At 35.3% G+C, this 21,959-nt stretch overlaps 5 protein-coding genes across 6 annotated transcripts; 3 read left to right on the top strand and 2 right to left on the bottom strand.

Moving 5' to 3' along the window:
* Window positions 1-147: 147 nt before the first annotated feature.
* AT3G45851 (uncharacterized protein) lies at window positions 148-252 on the bottom strand (the record flags this gene model as incomplete). Its single annotated transcript, NM_001125307.1, has 1 exon — window positions 148-252. One exon carries the CDS (start codon window positions 250-252, stop codon window positions 148-150), a length of 105 nt encoding a protein of 34 aa, NP_001118779.1.
* AT3G45850 (P-loop containing nucleoside triphosphate hydrolases superfamily protein) lies at window positions 154-6,183 on the top strand. 2 transcript variants are annotated; one of them, NM_001203088.2, is made up of 23 exons: window positions 154-274; window positions 703-899; window positions 985-1,114; window positions 1,202-1,357; window positions 1,451-1,927; window positions 2,022-2,119; window positions 2,231-2,387; window positions 2,467-2,536; window positions 2,605-2,681; window positions 2,781-2,834; window positions 2,913-2,993; window positions 3,102-3,213; window positions 3,306-3,392; window positions 3,470-3,645; window positions 3,748-3,909; window positions 4,068-4,175; window positions 4,252-4,410; window positions 4,495-4,578; window positions 4,661-4,866; window positions 4,973-5,074; window positions 5,157-5,266; window positions 5,350-5,501; window positions 5,618-6,183. In NM_001203088.2, the coding sequence occupies exons 2-23, from the start codon at window positions 712-714 to the stop codon at window positions 5,867-5,869; spliced, it is 3,198 nt and encodes a 1,065-aa protein (NP_001190017.2). In that variant the 5' UTR covers window positions 154-274; window positions 703-711; the 3' UTR covers window positions 5,870-6,183. The 2 variants fall into 2 exon arrangements, with proteins under 2 accessions (NP_001190017.2, NP_190171.2); NM_114454.3 differs by having other exon boundaries at window positions 156-421; window positions 5,618-6,071.
* Window positions 6,184-11,738: 5,555 nt separating this feature from the next.
* On the top strand, window positions 11,739-13,779 carry AT3G45840 (Cysteine/Histidine-rich C1 domain family protein). Its single transcript, NM_114453.3, has 3 exons — window positions 11,739-12,494; window positions 12,586-12,656; window positions 12,748-13,779. Exons 1-3 carry the CDS (start codon window positions 11,796-11,798, stop codon window positions 13,751-13,753), a joined length of 1,776 nt encoding a protein of 591 aa, NP_190170.2. The 5' UTR covers window positions 11,739-11,795; the 3' UTR covers window positions 13,754-13,779.
* A 2,323-nt stretch (window positions 13,780-16,102) lies between these two features.
* Window positions 16,103-21,031, bottom strand: AT3G45830 (nuclear factor kappa-B-binding-like protein). The gene is made up of 3 exons (NM_001339221.1): window positions 20,600-21,031; window positions 16,497-20,465; window positions 16,103-16,405 (listed from the first exon to the last, which is right to left on the bottom strand). Exon 2 carries the CDS (start codon window positions 20,404-20,406, stop codon window positions 16,510-16,512), a length of 3,897 nt encoding a protein of 1,298 aa, NP_001319691.1. The 5' UTR covers window positions 20,407-20,465; window positions 20,600-21,031; the 3' UTR covers window positions 16,103-16,405; window positions 16,497-16,509.
* Window positions 20,700-21,653, top strand: AT3G45820 (uncharacterized protein; the record flags this gene model as incomplete). The annotated part of the gene is made up of 4 exons (NM_114451.1): window positions 20,700-20,731; window positions 20,790-20,847; window positions 21,332-21,520; window positions 21,594-21,653. 4 exons carry the CDS (start codon window positions 20,700-20,702, stop codon window positions 21,651-21,653), a joined length of 339 nt encoding a protein of 112 aa, NP_190168.1.
* Window positions 21,654-21,959: the final 306 nt, after the last annotated feature.

Raw genomic sequence — 21,959 nt, 5'->3', positions numbered from 1 at the left:
TTTATTCATTAAGAAGTGGAAAAATAAAGATAATTAGGATAATAAATCGTCAAACCGGAACCGAAATCTCGGTTTGCTCCGGTCTTCTTAAACCGTAACGTCGTTTACAAAAATTTGATCTTTACTTTAAGTTTTGTGCCTTTTACTTCATCTCTCATCTCTTCTTCTGCTTTGAGAAGAAGGAACAATAAATGCAGTTGAAGTCACACTCTCTCTCTCTCTCTCCAAGTCGCTCTCTTTCGAATCCACCATTGCTGAAACTTGATCCTTCTCTGTAAGTCTTCAAATCTCCAGAGTGGGTTTTGCTTCCGGGAAAAGTACTACTCGCTGAATCATCTTCCAAGATTCTTCATTTTGTTACTCGATCGTTTGATCCGATTTCCTGTCATCGGTATTAAGAGAAGGATCTAGATATAGCTTGGTACTAAAGTAGCTAGATATTGAAGTAGCTTCAGCAATGTATTTACATTTTGTTCACTGATTTTGTTTTGTTTTTGCTGATTCATGAAATGGAGTCAATTTGAGTAAGAAAGTTGCTAAATTTGGGTCAAACTGCGAAAGTCTTGGATTCTAGATTAGAACTTGTAGTTTAAGTTTTTGGGCTTCTCAAAGATGTGACCTTTAAATGCTTGATTGGTTTGAGAATGTTGGTTTTGGTTACCTTGGATCCATTTGCTCAATGTGAATGATTTGTTTGTGCAGAGAATCTAAATGGTAGATAATTTTAGCAGAATGGATTCGATTCAGCAACGAAGAGGTGGGATTGTATCTCTCTCTCCAGCTCAGACACCACGATCAAGTGACAAATCAGCAAGAGAATCGAGATCTTCTGAATCAAATTCAACCAATAGAAATGATAAAGAAAAGGGTGTGAATGTGCAGGTCATATTGCGTTGCAGGTGCGCTTTTAGTGTGCTCTGAGTTTTTTGTATTTTGGTCTCTTTTGGGTTTTGATCTTTCTTGCTGGTTTTTGGTTCTTTATAGGCCATTGAGTGAGGATGAAGCTAGAATTCATACACCGGTGGTGATTTCTTGTAACGAGAACCGTAGAGAAGTTGCTGCCACTCAGAGTATTGCTGGAAAGCATATTGATAGACATTTTGCTTTCGATAAGGTTATAAAGTTGATAAAGTTGCCTTGAAGCTTGTTTCTTGACTATGCTTGTCCCTCAATTTTCTCATTTTCTCTTTGACCTTCTCAGGTCTTCGGTCCAGCATCTCAACAGAAGGACTTATATGACCAAGCCATTTGTCCAATTGTGTTTGAAGTACTTGAGGGTTACAACTGTACCATATTTGCGTATGGTCAGACCGGAACTGGAAAGACGTATACGATGGAAGGAGGTGCAAGGAAAAAGGTTGGCTCCTCTAAAACGAACCTAACATGATTCTGTATGATTCAGATGTATTTGTCATGGTTTTTAATAAATAGCTACGGTTGCTATTTGTAGAATGGTGAGTTCCCGAGTGACGCAGGTGTTATTCCAAGAGCTGTTAAGCAAATTTTCGACATATTAGAAGCTCAGGGGGCTGAATATAGCATGAAGGTCACCTTCCTAGAACTATATAATGAGGAAATCTCAGATCTTTTAGCACCAGAGGAGACTATAAAATTTGTTGATGAGAAGTCTAAAAAATCGATTGCCCTCATGGAAGACGGGAAAGGAAGTGTCTTTGTCCGTGGGTTAGAAGAAGAGATAGTAAGTACAGCGAATGAGATATACAAGATCTTAGAAAAAGGTTCCGCGAAAAGGCGTACAGCTGAAACTCTTTTGAATAAGCAAAGTAGTCGCTCTCATTCAATATTTTCCATAACCATTCACATTAAGGAAAATACTCCAGAGGGAGAAGAGATGATCAAATGTGGGAAACTAAATCTTGTTGACCTTGCTGGTTCCGAGAATATCTCACGTTCTGGTGCACGAGAGGTATACTTTATCTTATTATCATCGTCTCTGAGGTCAGTGTCTTCCAGGCAGTCATGGAAGCTAGTGCTAAGCATTTTGACAACTGTTATTGCAGGGACGAGCCAGAGAAGCTGGAGAGATCAACAAGAGTTTACTTACTCTTGGCCGTGTCATTAACGCGCTTGTGGAGCACTCTGGTCATATTCCTTACAGGTACAAGTGATCACTTGATAGAAAACGATAATAAGTAATCTCCTTGTTCTTGGTGTCTTCAGTATTGGTTTGACATTAGAGTATACTCAGCTATTGCTTTTGAATTTTCAGAGATAGCAAATTGACGAGGCTCTTGAGAGAATCATTGGGAGGAAAGACGAAAACTTGTGTAATCGCCACAATTTCACCTTCCATCCACTGTTTAGAAGAGACTCTAAGCACTTTGGATTATGCACATCGCGCCAAGAATATCAAGAACAAACCAGAGGTGAGTCTTAGCGACATTCTTCTGCAATATTATCTCTTGAATAAAACAACAGCTCTAACAGCTTCCTCTTTGATTCCAGATCAACCAGAAGATGATGAAATCTGCTGTCATGAAAGATCTGTACTCTGAGATTGACAGACTGAAGCAAGGTAACAGTATGATCATTTTATCCATTAGTTTCAAGGCATTCCTTAATAACTTTCCTCTATTTTCTTAGAGGTATATGCTGCAAGAGAGAAGAATGGGATTTATATTCCAAAAGACCGCTACATTCAAGAAGAGGCTGAGAAAAAGGTTTAACTTTTCTCTGAATGAATGGTTCTTATCTATTCCTTTGTCCTTTCCAATCCTGAATGTAAAAAGTAACTCTATTCATTTGTGTTCTAATCACAGGCAATGGCTGAAAAGATAGAAAGATTAGAACTTCAATCAGAATCCAAGGACAAGGTATGAAAACACACATTGAATCCATATCCCATTAATGCCTCATATAACATTTTTGTAACGATTATGTTGGCCCTGCAGCGAGTCGTTGACCTTCAGGAGCTATACAATTCTCAGCAGATTTTAACTGCAGAGTTGAGTGAGAAACTTGAAAAAACTGAGGTATACGCCTGGGCCTGATTTCTCTTCTAACTCCTCATGAAACCATTTCTTATATATATTTATCGAAATGCACAAAAAGCTAACTGCATATCTTTCTACAAATATCAGAAAAAGCTTGAGGAAACTGAGCACTCATTGTTTGATCTTGAAGAGAAATACAGACAGGCGAATGCAACCATTAAAGAGAAGGAATTTGTGATATCTAATCTCCTCAAGTCAGGTACTTGATTTTCTTTTTAGTACCCGTTCTCATGAGGGGAATCCTGTCTTAGCAGTTAGAAATTCTTACAATAACATTCTTGTGACTTGCAGAAAAATCACTTGTCGAGCGAGCCTTTCAGCTACGCACAGAACTAGAAAGTGCATCATCAGATGTTTCCAACTTGTTTTCCAAAATAGGTAAAAGATTCATGGACCAAATATTTTTGTTTCTGTTGATAAATGTTCCCTGCTTCATAAATGTTGTTGTTATGCAGAAAGAAAGGACAAAATCGAGGATGGAAACAGATTTCTCATCCAAAAGTTCCAGTCACAGCTCACACAACAGCTTGAGCTATTGCATAAGACTGTGGCTTCTTCGGTGACTCAACAAGAGGTTCAACTAAAACACATGGAGGAAGACATGGAGTCCTTTGTGTCGACAAAATCTGAGGTGACACATCATAATCTGAACTAGATTTTTGTTTCTTTCTATATGGTCTTTTTTTATTCTCACTGATCATTTTTGGCCTCATTCTGCTGTTTTCTTGTAAAGGCTACTGAAGAACTCCGTGATAGACTTTCAAAACTGAAGAGAGTTTATGGTTCTGGCATTGAAGCTCTTGATAACATAGCTGTGAAGCTAGATGGAAATTCTCAGTCAACATTTAGTAGCCTTAACTCAGAAGTTTCGAAACATTCGCATGAACTTGAGAATGTAAGTCTAGGACTTTAATTATCCCACTATACCTTTGTTGTGAATGTAAGTCTAGTACTTTAATTATCACACTATACCTTTGTTGTGAATGTAAGTCTAGTACTTGAGAATGTTATCTCTGTTCTGAGTCAATTTTCTTCCTTTGTTGTCTCTTGTAGGTTTTCAAGGGTTTTGCTTCCGAGGCTGACATGTTACTGCAAGATCTCCAAAGTAGCCTTAACAAACAGGAAGAGAAGCTTATTACATTTGCACAGCAGCAACGGAAGGTTCAATAATCTTTGATGATCCTAAATGTTACAACATAAATATCGGACATTTCTGTTGAAACATTATTATCTGCAGGCACACTCGCGAGCTGTGGATACAGCAAGGTCAGTTTCAAAAGTAACAGTAGAATTCTTCAAGACTCTAGACACACATGCTACCAAATTAACCGGGATAGTAGAAGAGGCACAGACAGTTAACCACAAGAAATTGAGCGAATTTGAAAACAAGTTTGAGGTGATTCTGGTTCTTGGCTTCTTGACACATGCGCAGCTGCAAGTGCCTTGTGTAGACTCTAATGCTGTTTCATCTGTCTTGTAGGAATGTGCTGCAAATGAAGAGAGACAATTGCTAGAGAAAGTAGCAGAGCTTCTTGCAAATTCTAATGCTAGGAAGAAAAACCTTGTACGTATGCAATTCTGCATGTTAGTTCTTAGGAACTGAATTTGATTTAAGTCTTTAAGCAAACTCTTCAATCTTTTCGTAGGTCCAAATGGCTGTACACGATCTACGCGAGAGCGCATCCACCAGAACTACTACCCTACAGCATGAGATGTCAACAATGCAAGATTCAACTTCTTCCATTAAAGCAGAGTGGAGCATTCACATGGAGAAAACAGAATCAAGCCACCACGAGGACACTTCAGCAGTTGAGAGCGGGAAGAAAGCTATGCAAGAAGTTCTCTTAAACTGGTATAAATAAAAATCTCACAGTCTACAAAACTTCATAACATATATAATCCCACGCGCCGAGCTTTTTTCATGCATTTGCTTGACCTTTCGAAATGGATAATTGTAGTTTGGAGAAGACCGAGATGAGTGCACATCAATGGAGGAAAGCTCAAGAATCACTTGTCAGTCTAGAACGAAACAATGTGGCTTCTGTTGACTCCATCGTTAGGTTTGATCTCCGCAAACCATTTCTCTTTTTTTCATCGTCTGTCATATGTCTCAAGTCACTTATCACTTCAATCTCTCAACAGAGGTGGCATGGATGCCAATGAGAACCTACGCTCTCAATTCTCGACCGCTGTTTCATCCTCTCTTGATGTTTTTGATGCTGCAAATAGTAGCCTCCTTACTTCCATCGATCGTGAGTAGAGCTACCTAACTCCCTTAAATTTACAGATTCAAAAGGTTCTTCATTTATTTGCTGAAAGTTTTCTACATTTGCAGATTCATTGCAACTCGATAATGATGCATGTACAAAGGTCAACTCCATGATCATTCCATGCTGTGAAGACTTGATAGAGCTAAAGAGTGATCACAATCACAAGATCATAGAGATCACAGAGAATGCAGGGAAATGTCTTCTTGATGAATATGTAGTAAGTTTTTACTATTTCAACTTGCACAAAACAAACCGAGAAACCCGCAGATTTCAGACATTACTATTGTTTTTAGAGTCTAGTTAACAATAGAGATGTGTTTTTGGATGGAACAGGTGGATGAACCATCATGTTCAACGCCAAAGAAAAGACCAATCGACATACCAAGCATTGAGTCCATCGAAGAGCTTAGAACTCCAGCATCTGAGGAGTTACTGAGAGCGTTTCGTGATGAGAAGTTGTCGAAGCAAGCCAATGGGGATGCAAAGCAGCAGCAGCAGCAGCAACAACAACACCTTATACGCGCTTCGTCTCTTTACGAGGCAGCTGTGTCGGATTCAAGATATCCCCTCTCTGCTGTTAACTGAAACATCAAGAGGTTTGGTATTACAAAACCCAAGGGAAGGTTAAGTGTTACACTGTACAGAGAGAGTGTTGTTGCATTACACGTAAAAACCTTTTTTATTCATGGAGTTTTGGTTTTCAGGAGTTTAAAACATCAGTTTTTATTTAATATTCTTTATTGTTTATTTATTTGTACTAGAGAAAATATGGAAATGAATACAAATCGTTTGTTGATAAAAAAAAAACGAATACAAATGTGTACTATGCATGCAACGGCTCAACTATATGTAGTAGGATGTTTCATTTTTTTTTTTTGAACAAACAGGATGTTTCCTATATTCAATTCAACAATGTATATAAACGTGAAAACTTTAACTGTACCTACCCATAAACGTGAATACAGTAGAAACTTTATAAATTAATAAATTAATATTTATCAATTTATAGAAATATTTTAGCAAAATACAACACTATTCTTTTGAAATAGGATAAATGTCAATAGACTACTCGACTATCTGGATGAAAATGAAGCATACTCAAAAATTTAGAGTTTTTAGAAGAAATCGTGATTTATGTCTGTAATGTTAGTGAAGAAGTTGAAGACGATAATGTGAAACTTTTGGGAATAATGACCATAAGGAAACAATTATCGCGTCTAGAACTCTTCACAACTTTTGGATACATATCGAGAAGACAACACCACGAGTTTTGATGCAATAAAGAAAATTAGAGATGAACTTCAACGAGATTTGAACTTTAAGAAAAGACAAAGAACACTAGAATCATATTATATTAGATTATCTTAAAAAAATATGCTTAAGATTTATGATTCTTAATATATGATATTATTGGGACCATATTTTTACATAGAGATTTAAAAAAAATTATTATCTTATTATCTTATCGATTTTGGTTAATTTTTACATTGACCCGACTTGGGACTGACATAATTTATTAATTTATCGTGTTTATTAATTTATCGAGTATTAATTTATAGAGTTTCTACTGTATCTTTGTACCCAGTGGCGGATCTAGAAACAAAATTTGTATGGGGCACATATTAAAATTTACAATATTAACCTGGGGCACTCTATGCCAAATGAGCCAAGAGATATCAATAAGAAGTGATCAATTAAAACTACTTTAACAATTAGTATAGGGCGCGTGCCCTACCTAGTCTCAACATAGATCCGCCCCTGTTTGTACCTAACCATAAGTGTAAATCCCACGTGAGCTTCACGTGCAAGTATTGAAAGTAGGTTTAATTTTCTTAAACATCAATCACTTGACCCCCATAACTTTTATCAATTTTCATTACAAAGCTTGATTAGCATTTGGTTCATAATGTAGTTTTAAGAAAATAGAATTTGACCCCCTTGATCCACATTTCAATCCTATTTTTGCACCTCGGTTAATTTTTTTCTTCCAATTAATGCATAGTTCTATTTCTTTCCCTGTTAAGTGTTAGTAATATATATCAATTTGTATTCTCCTTTTACTCCCTAACCCATGTCAAATTATTTCCTAATATATTAAGTTATGGCAACTGTTTTTATTATTCTCTCTATCATTTTTTAATATATATTTTTATCTAAATCTATACTATTGGGAAGTATTGTGTGAACTACAACATTGTAAAGGTAGTTTAAAACTAACTAAATGAATTTTTGCATGGATAATTTAGTAAATTAACAACTACTACAACTAAATAAATATCTTGGATTTTGTTTTTAAAAAAAATCAAATTAAATCAATAAATTAATTACCATATTGAAAATGATTTTAATTTATGTTTTACCATATTCAAAAGAGAATTTTTGGATTTTAAATTTGTAATTATCTAAAAAATAGTTTCAATATAGATTAAAATATTTAACATTTTAATTAAAATTTAAATGATATAATCTTTGAAAGTATTTTTTTAAAACAGGTACTTTTTGTTATTTAAATAATATATCACTAAGCTAAATTTGAATTATATAAAAGAAAATATATTTTTAAACGTATTATAATAGTTACAAGCTTTTGGAATATTCATTCTTCTAGATTCTATTATTTCTTTTCTTAAAACAGTAAAACAAAATTTAAATACCAATGTTTTAAATTTTTTTAATGCAAATATTCAAAATGAGAAAATATTGATTAACACCAATATTCTTTTTTTTTTCTTTGAAATTTGAATGACTTACCTTTGGAACAAACAATAATATGATTTTTTTAACAGATCAGTAATTGTATTCGAACAATAATGACTACCATATTTGCGATAATGCATAAGGATAAGTTTAATTAAAAAGAATACCAAAATCGTTGAGATCATAGTAAATTTTAGCTTTTAAAAAAAATATTTTTGTCATACTAAATTTAAAATATGTAATTCTGATTAGTTTTTCCCAGTAAAGCTAAGATTGAATCCAAATTAAAATCTAATTTTGTGTACAATCTATCTCTTGTAAATGTTATGCATACATTCACATTGCCTCACAATCAATCTAGAATATTGATTCTTTTAAAAAATAGATAGAGATTCATAAGTAAATTACTTCATGTTCTAATGATGTTTATCTCCTAATTTTATTATCCATTTATGCGTATTCCTATGGATTTTTCTTTTAGGGTCACACTAGATTACAAGAAACTAGCCGGGTGTTGGTCAATACTATACCACAGATAAAATCATGGAATTAACAATCAAAATATAGTTATACAATTTAAAACAATAAACAAAACAAATATAACTTATTTTATTTTTTATTTTTAACTAAAATCAACAAATTTATCAATTTATATATAAAAAACAATTAGCATGTGATACCCTACGAATAAATCACTACGATTTCATGAGGTTGCAATATCAATTTATACAAATTTTGACTTTTAAAATATACTTTTCTACAATTATTTGAAGGTATACACTAAATATCGGTTTTATATACTACAATATCATAAATTTACAAATCACAAATTATGTTTAAATATATTAATCCAAGATCTACCACAGGTAATTCCCTCGATTTTTTTTAATATAATACAATAAGAATATTTAAAAATAACAAAAAGAATATTTAATATAAATGAAGTTATCTGGTAGAACGAGTTTGGGTTGATATTCATACGGGACGATAATCTACGAGTGAAATCTTAGAATTAATAATTATAACACAATTATACAATCTTAAACACTAAACAAAAGAAACAATATTTACAAAACAACTATAACTGAAAATTCGAATTTTTAGTTACAAAAAAATCGACCAACGGTGTACCGCAAAGTAAATTTCACAATATATCATCTAGTTGATCAAAGTCTAAACAAAAACAATTAATTTGTATATATATCAAACTAACAAAAATACACAGATTTTCCAAATATCTATATATTATTCCGCAAACTGAAACAAAACTAACATTCGATTTACTATGCAAAATACAATTGAAATATAAATAATATAAATTAATAAAACAAATTAGCTATTGTATCATAAATAACATTAAACACATTATAATTTATACATTCCAATATTTTTTATTAAAAATGTATTCCAATACATTTCTTAAAATATGAAACCCCGCACGTATGTGCGGGTCAGAATCTAGTTATGAATTAAGATAGATACGAACAATTAACTAATGTGAACACTAATCTACACATTTAAATAAATCAATATTTTGGGTGACAAGAAAATATGTTATATCATATTTTTCACCAGTATAATATATAAATTTTTAAAAAGAAAGGTAATTTATATTACCTCAAGAAGAGCCGACAACATGTACCGATTCGAACCACTAAGGAACACAATGAATTGGTAAAAAGCTTTAAATATTTCTAGAACTACATATATTTTTGATCAGAAAACTATAATAATATGAGGTTTAGAAGTAAGACCAATGATGATAAACATAATATTATTTTTTAGTTATTTGTTTAACAAAAATTTGTGCCTAGAAAATTTAAATAAATTACCAACAAAGTGTGTACTTAAAATTAATAATCCCTTTATTATTAAAAGGGAAGTACAAATTGAAATTTTGTCTAATTTGGCCTCAATTTTGATTTCAATTTTGGATTTTGTTCTTTGCTATTCAAAATCATTAAGGGTAATTTGGTCTTAACAATCTCCTAAACTTTATATGATCCGATTCAATTTAAACCGTTCAATAAAATTAATTCCCTTCAATCTAAACCGTTCAACAAAAATAAGAAATCTATATCGTTTTTGAAATCAAAATATGATCACAATCCATCCCTAAAAACACTATATTCAATCATGAAGTCAATAATCAATAATATCCAAATCATATATTACAATTCTTCACTAATCATTAGAAATTTATATTTATAAGTTTAAGATATCAAATTTATTCATATATTTAGTATAAGAACCAAATAAACCGATTGCCCGCGGTAAACCGCGGGTTAAAACCTAGTTTATTAGTATTAAAATTGTCACTATGGTTTAGGATCTTGTGGCTTCCTTTTAACTTTTAAGGTGACCGGAGAGTAGGAGAAAGTGTGTGAGGACGAGAGAAAGAGATTGCTTGAGCTTTGGGAGGATATAGGAGAAGGAGTAGTAAGATGATGACTCAGTGAGTTTGTAAAATGTGACTCGCTATATGGGATGGAGTTTTAACCATAGTAAATCAAAGAAAGTGAGTCGAAGAATGAGTGCCTTGATTGAGTTCGTTGCAGGGCTGGCTCGAGAGATCTTGAACACGTTTTACGCTATTTGGATTCTCGCACTCTTTGGAGACAGATTTTGATCGGAATAGTCATTGTTATTCTCCTATGAGATTAGTGTTTGGTGTGTCAAATTTAAATATGAGTATCATTATCATATGAAATATGTTTTTTTGGTAAAGCTAAAACGAATCACATTAATATTTAAGGTCTCACAATTATGTTAGCACATTAATTATTAAATATTGTTATTAAAATAGTTGGTAGGAAATCGATCAAATTTTTTTTTTCACTTATACCACAGTTTCCTACGAAATTCTTTACCAATTTGTTTTGTAGGAAAAGTCTCACGAAAGTTTTAACCATTTTTGCTTTTCTTCAAACAAATTTCGTAAGAAAATTGTAAGCACAGCTCTTTCCTTACTGTTTCCTACGATTGGCCATTAGTAAATGCAATGTTTTAGGACATATCAGCAACAACCTCGAAAAGTTTTGTTCCTTGTACTCAGTGATGATATAAGTTGTTTTGTGGTAGTAGTGAAGCTATTAGCTTAAGTATGCTTTTAAACACAAATACATTACATGATTAATTACATGTCAAATCTTAAAAAAAATTTAATGAACTTGCACTGTTACATCTCAAAACCTCCGACACATTCACATTAATTATTGTACTCAAATGAAGTGTGAATATTCAATGGCCTCGTCTCGTCTCCGGCTACTATCAATGGGTTGAGACTTGACTTTAAAATTCTCAAACGCTTTAATTAATGATATTATTATAAGACTGGCCTAATATTTTGACCAAACTTAATATATAATGACTCAAATAATTCCTAGTTGGTCTTAAACAATCAATACTTTGTTGTCCGAAAATCGTTAAACCAATAATTCAACTACCATTTTAATAGGTGAAGTAGTTCTCTTTTTGTTGCTAATTGAATGGAATGGTATCTATTTGATTACTATATATATATAAACCACATAATGCCACTTTGTGACTAATAAGCAATAATAATTTAGGCATTAAAAATAACAACTAGCAATAATCATCACGCGATAAGATTTAACTATTGATATCTTAAAGAAATTTTAGTTGTATGGTGTGCTGAGTAGATGATGAAGCCACTTCAACAACTGGTTGTAAAATATATTTTCAAGAACTTCATATACGCACTTCGATAGAGATCACAACAATTCATAAACCAAAAAAAAAGACAAGAAAAACAACACAAAAACAAGACATCAAAAGCTTCGCCTAAGGAGCCATGGCTATATTATCGATAAAACTACCTATTCACATACATCCTTTGTCCCTTTCCTTTCGATTTCATGATCGGTGTGAAGGCTGCAGTTTTCGAAACCAAGGTGAATACTATGGAGGCTATCGATGTAATGATTCTGACTGCAATCGTGTTCTGTTTCACAAGGAATGCGCCGAGTCACCACTTGAAATCAACCACCCTTCTCACCCGGAACATCCTCTCCGGCTTACAGAGAGGCCTCCAAGATATGAATGTGATATATGCGGCATTCATCACTTAGCTGATGTGCCGTATTTTTATCATTGTTCCATATGTGACTTCAACGTCGACACATCATGTGCGCGGAAACCACCACCGCCACCTACTCATGATTTTCAAGACCTACCATTTGTCTTTCCAAAGATAAGTGGAATATACAATTGTTGTGGAGTATGTGGGCACTCAGTTGTTGCTGGTAAATATTATTATTCACTACCTTCTCGGGATCAGTATGCTCATTTGGAGTGTATATATCATGAGAAAAAAGTAAACCTTCCTTTTCACCCTAATCACCCTCTTGAGCTCACCATATCTAAATCCCTCCCTGATGATGCCGAAAAAGCATGTGTTTTGTGTGGAGTGAGATCGGAAATTGTGATGTATTACTGCTTAATATGTGACTTCAGCATGTGCCTAAACTGTGTGAGAAGCCCTCCACCTCTTGTTATTGAGCATTCCAATACCCATGAGCATCATCTTACCCTCTTATCGAGACGAATCTCATTTACTTGTAATGTTTGTGGGATGCATGAAGACGGCCAAGTCTCTTATTTATGTCTTCAATGTGATGTTATGGTCCATCGAAGTTGTATTGGCTTACCGCATGTCATAATCATTAATCGGCATGTTCATCGCATAACTCTCACTAACCATATTGGCCCAGGGTATTCGGATTGCGGAGTTTGTCGTCGACCAGTGAATCAGTTTCATGGGGCTTCATTTGCCCCAAATATGTTGTTCATTCGCAATGTGCAACAAGTTACAACGTTTGGGATGGGATAGAACTTGAAGGGATACCAGAAGAAGCTGAAGATCTTCCGTTTAAGGTGGTTGGTGATAACCTGATAAATCATTTCAGCCACGAGAAACATAATCTAAGGCTTACCAATGAAGACATTATTTATGATGAAAGTAGCCGATGTGAAGCATGCATCTTTCCTCGCAACTCTGGTTCGATATATTGTTGCGATCAATGTACTTTTTTCCTTCATGAAAAATGTGCACATCTGCCTATGAAGAGACGCCACTTAATATACAACAGACCATTTACCCTACATGCTAGAGGAAAAGATCTCCAAATAGATTGGTTCTCATGTGACGCTTGTGGAAAACAATCGACTGGTTTCAGGTACATCTCTGATGATTTAATGCTTGATGTACATTGCAGTTCCGTTTCCGAACCGTTCGTCCATGATGGCCATGTACATCCCTTATATTACAAAGAAGAAGCCAGTACCAAGTGTGATTCATGTCATAAGCTGTCTTATAACATGCTTGGTTGTGATGTTTGTGACTTTAGTTTGGATTTTTGTTGTGCAAATTTGCCAAAGACACTTAAGCACAAATACGATAGACATCCTCTCTCCCTATGTTATGGTGAAAAGGCAAGTGGTAAATATTGTTGTGATATTTGCGAGACGGAAATGGATCCAAGTAAGTGGTTCTACACATGCGATGATTGTGTGGTCACATTCCATATTGACTGTGTTTTTGGGGATTTCTCACGCTTCATCGCAGGATCCATATTCGAGACTATAATATACACATTTGAAGTGGTTCCTACCAAAGATACTACACGACAGCTATGCTCCCAGTGTCACTCTCGATGCAAAACACCTTTCATTCTAAAGGCTCTTAGCCAAACTGAAGATTATTGTATTTGTTCTTTCAAGTGTCTTAGTTCATATTTTTCTAAGTTATGAATCTCGTGAGAGAACTCTTTTTCACAAAAGATAGTAGGGTAATATTAATGAATAACCTTTGACTATAAAATAATTAAGAAAATAACGTTGGACTTCTTTTCTATTAGAAACTAACCATGGACCCACTTTTTAGAAGAGGGACATTGACCAAATAACCCTTTTTACGTTTTATCAGAATTAGAGAACAATAGGCAGCAGAGAAGTTGTACGGCGGTTGAGGAGGCATTATTGCAAAAATGAATGTGATTATGGTGAATAGCATGATATATTGCCAAATATGAACATTGTTGTGAAAAATTTCACTCAATTTTATCGAATAACATGGTATATTGAGAAATCTGGACATTATTATAAAAATTCACGCAATTTTGTTGAATCTCATGAAATTATATAAAACATAATTACAAGATTTCATGTGATTTTGTTGAATAGCATGAAATATATAGAACATAATTGCAAGAATTTATGCGATTTTATTGTATACCATGAAATATTGATAAATATCTCTTTATTAGTTATTAAAGCATGGTGGCGATGGTGTCGAGAATGGTGGTGGGAGATTAAATCTGACTTGTGGCAATGGTTAAGAGGATGGTTGTGGAAGTTGTGTTGATGTTGATGGTGGGGGATTAGATTTGATTGGAGTGGGGGTAGTGGTGGTTGTGTTGTGAGATTAAATTTGACTTGTGGCTGTGGTGTCGAGGATGGTGGTGGAGGTTATATTGATGATGGTAGAGGGAATATTGATTTGGTTGGAGTGAGGGTGGTGGACGATTAAATCTTGACTGTTGGTAGTGTTGTTGAGGGTGGTGGTGGATGTTGTGTTGATGATGGTGAGAAATAAGATGTTGTGTTGATGACGATGAAACATAAAAATTGAAAGGAAAGGTTAAATGGTCATTTCATCTACTCTCTGACAAAACACTGTAGCTCATAGTTAGTTTGTTGATTCTTTTCATTTTCATAATCATCTACTGCATATTCTCAAGATAGTATTGTATTTTTTTTACTATGTTTATGTATTTAATTATTGTGATAATGAATTCAAATGTTAGAATATTATGAACATTCTACCAAAATTTTGCGTTATGTCGTAATTAATTTCCAAAGATTTTTAACACGTTTATAAGTACATGATCTTTGAAATATATTTCTATGAAGGGAAGAACATTTGTAAGTTATAAAAAAAACATAACAAAAGTTATAATAAAGAGATGAGACAATCCACAAACATTTCTAGAAAAGTGATAAAATTTAAAATTATACTCCCTACGTTTTTAATAATTGATGTTTTAAGATTTCTCACACATATTATTGAATCAAACTAAAATAACAATAATTAATTATCTACACACAATTCAACCAATGATATAACACTCTGCGGAAGATAAATAGTCAAAAACAATAAAAATTAATGAATATTGTATTGACAACTGAAACATTATATAATTTGGAACAAACGTTTTTCTCTAAAACATCAACTATTAAAACAAGGAGGGAGTATTTTAAAGAAAATTCCATAATTTTGTTTTGTTAAATGAATAATTCTAAACAAAAATTATATCTTAAAATATTATATGTTTAGTATTAGTAACTATCATCTCTATATTTCATGGAGTCTCTTGACTCTTGGTGTGTATCAAGAGCAAAAAATAACATTTGTTTTTTAGTTTTTGATACTTTTGGTTTTCTACAAAAATAGTTTTGTTCAGTAATTGTTTTCTATTTATTTACCTTTAATTGATGCCCATCAAAGTTTTTAAAAACTTTTCAAGAACAACAGAAACAATAGAAAAACATCCGGCCAATTATACTTGTGTAAAACGTTATAAATAAGTTTTTAGGGGTATATTTTTATAAGGTTTTAGGATGGCCATTTTTGATAAGTAGTATTAGAAAATAGACGTTTTTAACAATTCTCCATTATTATATAGATTAAACTTATGATAAATACAATACATATTGGACTATATTCTTTTACTAGAAGGTTTTGCATAAGTTCTAAACAATATAAGTTTGATGATGCTATTTACCATTATAAAAAAAGACAGAATTTATGTGTGTTTTTTTTGTCATCGACAGAATTTATGTTTTAAGTAGTTGTGTTAAGGATGAAAATCTTAAAATATTTAATTTTGAAATATTATTAAGACGTCAAATTTTATACTTTTATTTGGGAGAAAATATAGAGGTTTAACCTATTGATAATTTGGACATCAATTGTAAGATGATGTTAAAAGAAATTGAATTATTACTAGAAGAAGTAACTGAAAATTGATCTTTAAGATACAGTACGAAGGTTATTCAGTTTTACTGTATTTGTGACGAATGTCAATCATCATAAATTCATAATGAATTCTAATATTTCGTCGTGAATATTGTCACCTTATGAAACGTTTTTTATTACTATACCTATAATATATCAAATATTGATGTTTAATCAAAATAAGACTGATCACTAACTAACTTCTATTCTTTTTTTCTTTAAGAATAAAAAACATGCATGGCATGAGAACAATTGGAATAACCTCTGTTTGGGAGAGAGACTGTGATCTCACTCTTTTTGACATCTATTGAGAGACCAAACAATTATACAACAAATCACCATAAGCTTCTCTTTCTGTTAATCAAATACCCTCTTGGCATTTTCACCTGAAAACAACAGGAATGGACTTAGACTCAGTGGACTAATGAACTTATTGATCATGAAATCTGAATATGAAAGAGTGTGTTTGAGATCTACCTGGTATCACCAATCATGTTTCATCATCGAAATCATCATTCACTGAGTTCTCTTGGCAGATAAACGTGTTATCCTCAACCGGATTGGAAACAACAGCAGGATCAGGCTCCCATATCGTTGGCTCATTACCCTGAGCGGTGTTCTCACCATCTTGCTCCTCTGCAGCTTGTTCAGTCTCATTACACAGTTGGTCTGTTGCACCTTGATCTCCGTCCAAACCAGTGGGCTCACCAGTCTTTGGTTCTGAACCCATCTCAGTTTCGGTTTGTTCTTCATTCCCAAGGAAAGCTACAGTGACAGCTTCTTGTTCCTCTGTTTGCTCCGCAGCTTCCTTCTTTGGTCTCTTCCACTTCTTTGTGGATGAAGTACCATCATCCTCGAAATCTTCTTGTTCTCTGTCTCTGTGTAGATACACCCACAGTTTCCTCTCTGAATCGAATTGGACACAAGGGTCCCGCTCATAGTGCAAACGATCCAAGGCCCCACTCACGACTTGATTCACTTGTGAATCAGACACATCCTCCACGATATACTGCGAGTCTCTTATTAAGGTACAAACATCAGCTCTTGTCCCAATACTACCAGGCAATCTGGCGGCAGCATCTCTCACTAGACACAGGATTGTGACATGTGGTGGTCTCTCGCGTTTCAACATGAAATGGTCACGAGCTTTCGAGGTTGGCTTTCCTCCGCCTCTTCTCAGAGGAGCAACAATTGACTTCTTACCATCAGCAGCTGTGTAAACAAAGGCTCTGTCCGGAATTGAGTACCTCAGAAATTCCTCTTTGCGGAAATAGGCTCTTGCTTCTTCAGAACTCTGGGTAATCGTACTAAGGCTCTTTTGTGCTCTCAGATCTTTAAACCTTTCTTTCTCATCAAGGTTACACTGCATGAGTGACAACGGTGGTTCAGGAAGACTTCCTATTTGCTGAAGAGTTTCCTGGCCAGTTTTCAGCCAATTTGCAAATGAATCAACCAACTTGACAAGCATCTTGTGCGGGAGACTCCAGGCTTCAGGCGATGTTACCTCTTCGACAGTCTCCTGATCAGAAGGACCGAGAACAGGGCCAATCCAAGACCAGCATTTCGTGGACCTCTCAAATGTTACAAGTGGCTTCCAACCCTTTGCCCCTAAAGGCGAGGTTTTTGAAGAGAAGATTTTCAGAACCCCTCTAATCAAATCCTGGAGCGGCTCTTGTGTCTCAAGGATACAGGGATCTCCCGGGTTTGACTTCACGCAGCTAACAATTTCCTGGATAGTAAGGGATGGCAAGTTCCCATTTCCCTGCTGTGGCGACTTGTTATCCTCTGCCTCCTCGGGCACGGAGGCACCATTTTCTCCAGTTTCATGTTCTGCATTCTCTACTGCCACAGATTTGCTAACATCTAATGAATCTTCAGGACGCAAACTTGTCATTGCCATACGCACTGCTGATAGAAGATGTACAATAGAGAAAGAGAAGCCAGTGTGAACTGTTGGTGTGATCAACACAAATGGCTTCTTCTGCGGTTTGGTTTCCACCTCTGCTTCACTTGCTTTCGGTATGTCAGAGGTTTCCAGATCAAGAAAACCAACATCAACCTCCATTTTCTTCTTTCCCTTTCTCTTCGAGACAGTTACATCACCAACCGGTAGTTGAATGTCGGGATATAGCTGCAGATCACCATTATCCTCCCTCCTCTCCATGTCCATCAAAGACTCTCTAGTCTTCCTCTTTTTCGACAGAGCATTGCAAGAAACAAACAACCTGGCCTCTAAATTTTCATCACCACTATTACCATCATCCTCAGAAACCTGATATTTCCTACTAAGTCTATCACGGGCATTAACCAATGTTCTCATCTCATGTGATTCGTCATCTTCATCAAAGACTCTTTTTCTCCCAGACAAATTTGGTTTTGCAGATGGTCTCTGAAATAGTGTTCTATCAATCATTTGCTCTCTTGTCTGGCTATTCCTGTTTGACCTGAAAAACTCCTTCCTGTTGTTTCTGTCCTGAAACTCACTCAAGCTTGTGATCGGGCCATCTTCAAAATCTCGAGAGGAAAAGTTCTCTAAGGGACTCCTGTCACGCATCTTACCCTTCTGTTTTGACTTGAAGGAGTGCTTCTCTGTCCCTGGCGCATAGATGTGTTCTCCAGATACGCCTAAATATTTCAAGTACGCACTCCGTCCATCAAGCAATTCATTCTCCTGCATATCTTTCTTTCTGGATTTGCTCTTTTTAATATCTTGTCTGGATTTGAGTATTGGAAAATGAGAATTATTCATCCCACCAACTGAGACAGAAGATTTGTTCCGCATTAAGCGATTTCTCTCCTCCTCATCATCATAGCCATGGGATGAATCCGACTCTGTATCATCATTTCCCATGAACATCCTGCTATCTCTGAAAGCCGCAACACCAGACCTTGCATTGGGTACCACATTCACCCTAATCTTTTCCTGCACATGGTTCTCGCCAAAATCAGAATTTAAGAACCTCTCGTTCATTTGTTGCATAGAAGCTCTATAAGATCTCAAACTAGTATCAGGTGAGTCCCTCTCAGACTTCAACTTTTTGCTTTTACTATTCAAGTCATCAGATATATATCTGGGATCAACAGAAAAGCCATCTCCATGATTCTTCCCATGCCGATATAAGTCACCACGAAGGTCTGCTAGACTACCTTTTACAGGCTTCATCTGGTCGGCAAATGCGTGAGGCTGAATATTATTAGCATATCTACTCGATTTTGAGTAATTGCTGTGGTACTGCCTTGATGAATATGGTGGACCCATAAAATGTTCAGAAATTGGTTCTCCATCTCTTGAAGATTTGTGTTTCTTTCCAGGCCTTGAATATCCAGGTTTCTCACGGTCTCGTCGAGAACCCATTCCAAAGAGTGGATCCTGATCATCATCGTCAATATTATCTTCTGAACCATACCTCTGCCTAACGAGAGAAGAGGGGTTGTATGCAGAATTCATACCATACCCATTATAACCTGTAGCATATGGCCCAACAGACGTTTTAGCAAAAGGAAACTTCGGTTTTGACTTCGGTTTACCATATAAATCCTGTTCTACAGCCGCCAGCTGCCGCCTAGGAAATTCCAAACCTGAATCAACACCATAACCAGCATGACGGGCCAATTTCTTTTGCGTAGACTTCCTATCCTTTCCCTTTCTTCCCCAAGGCTTATCAAAAGGTTCGTCCTTCTCTGATGAATCATCCTCAAAATCATCCTTTTTCTCACGCATCAGAGTCTTTTGGCTTTTCACAATATTCAGGACACGGAGCTTCTCATCGATACTATACCCTTTACAACTTGTCCAAGCATCCCTCGTCTGACAAAGATTCACCACCATGTCATTATGATACTTCCTCAAACTATGATAATGTTTGGTTCGTAGAAACAAACTACGTCCTTCAAGATAAAGCGTATTCCTGGGTTCACACTGCCCACCCTTCAACATATCAAACAGTTTCTTAACAGGACTACCAAAGTGGAAATTGCAACCCTCGAAAAGCTCTTTCAAAGTACGCATAAACGTAAGCTGATCAACATCAGGTAGATAACTCGAGAGACTAAACCTCTCTTTCTCAGTGAGACACTCATTCCAAACATCAACAGAGAGTATATCTTCAAGACTAGGGAGATCATACAACTCAAAAGGAATACTACAAGTAACATTCCCAACTTGACAAAACTCAGCACCAGTTTCCGCCAATTCAAGCAAATCAAAATCATCAGAACCTGCTCCAGAATCATCTTCATCAAAATCATCATCTTCATCCTCCGAATCAACATTATTCACCACTGAGTTTTTACGTCTTTCTTCGTAACTTGACATAGAATCACCACTACCATGAGAGTACTCTAGATCAAACCTCGAAACCTTGACGTTACTCTTCTCGATCGCCATCACCACATAACAAAACCCCCAATTCCACTCAACAGAAACAGTCCTATGATTCTTTAACCCTAAACACAAACGCAAAGCCCAGAACACAAAATAAAAATCAAAACTTTAGAAAATCGAATAAGAAAAAACAAAAACTTTACAGTACCAATTGAATCAAAATCAAAGATTTTCGATGAATTATGATCGGAAGTACCTTAATTGTCACCAAAATTGAACAAAATTGAAGCTTTTAGGACTCTGCTTCAGCAAAATAGAAGAAGTTGTTCGAGGAGGAAGAAAAAAGGAAAAGAGAGATGAATCTGGAGGAAACCCTAGAGAAGGAACCGTATAAATAACGCGATAAACTTAAAGGAGGAGGAGAAGACGGTGACGGAGAGAGAGAGGGTTGATGAAGAAGACGAAGGTGACGTGGAAGGAAGCATAGCCGTCAGATTAGTGAAGGTTATGTGAAAAGACGAAAAAGGGTAAAGCCACAGAGACTTAGGGCATAGTAGGACGAAGAAGACGGTGAAATTACAACAAGGAAAAAAAAAAGTTTTTGGGAAAGAGAGTGGAAGAGACGGTCCGAGTTTATGTTTTGAGTCGACTCGGAGCGAGTTGATACGAGAAGAGAGACGAGTCCTCGTGGCACACTCTACTACGACGTCGTTTTCAAACTTACTTTTGCCTTTTTATAAAAACATTTATTTTGGTCAACTAAAAAAACAAAAATTAAACTATAACCATATTTAAACTCATATTGGCTCTCTTCTCTTTCTACAATCTTTCGAGAGGAAGGCTTCTGGTAATCGTTTTTTTGTATTTCCGGTTCCGATGTAGTCCGGATCTTGTATATTTTCTCGTCTTTGTACGAGACAAAGAAATTCCGATTTCTAATCGGATATTTTGTCTACCGGTTATCACCGGTCTTTTCTTTCGCATCTAGCGGGATCGATCTCCATGTCATCTTTGCTCATCCATTGATTTCGCGGTTTTTCTTCCAAGATCTCTGTTTTCTCCCTTTACTCGAGGAGTAAAATCTTTATCACTTCCGTTTGCTCAAGATGCACGAGCAAAGTTGGACTCAGATTACATCAATTTGGGTGTAATCGGTGATGAAGCTTCCCCGAAATCGGTGATATCAAGAGATTTTTGAAGCAGTTTCAACAATTCAATCTGATAGATTTCGATGCTTTTCGTTTGGACAGGAGATCGGCGGAAGGGAGGAGAGTTTATCCATCGCCTTACAGGTAGCTGGTGGTGGCTGACCGGAGTTCGGCGATGTCCGGCGAGTTGATGACGGTGCGTTTTGACATCCGACGCGTGGATTGGAGGAGTACACGTCTCTACACGTGTTGGCTGCTAAATTAGGTTTTACTTTGGGCCGTTATATTCGCTTGTATCTTTATTGGGCTTTATCCCTTCTGTAAATTGCCCTCTGGACTTATGAATACAATACTTAGCCGACAAAAAAAAAAAAAAACTCATACTGAAGCAACCATTAATAGCATTTACATTTACTTATAATTTTCATTAAAAAGTTTATTTATGGATATTCGATGACACTTTGCCAA

This window comes from Arabidopsis thaliana, chromosome 3 (genome assembly GCF_000001735.4).
Source record: "Arabidopsis thaliana chromosome 3, partial sequence".
Taxonomy (NCBI): Eukaryota; Viridiplantae; Streptophyta; class Magnoliopsida; order Brassicales; family Brassicaceae; genus Arabidopsis; species Arabidopsis thaliana.
The sequence above is the reverse complement of the archived record's forward strand: the minus strand, read 5'-3'. Positions and strand labels throughout refer to the sequence as shown.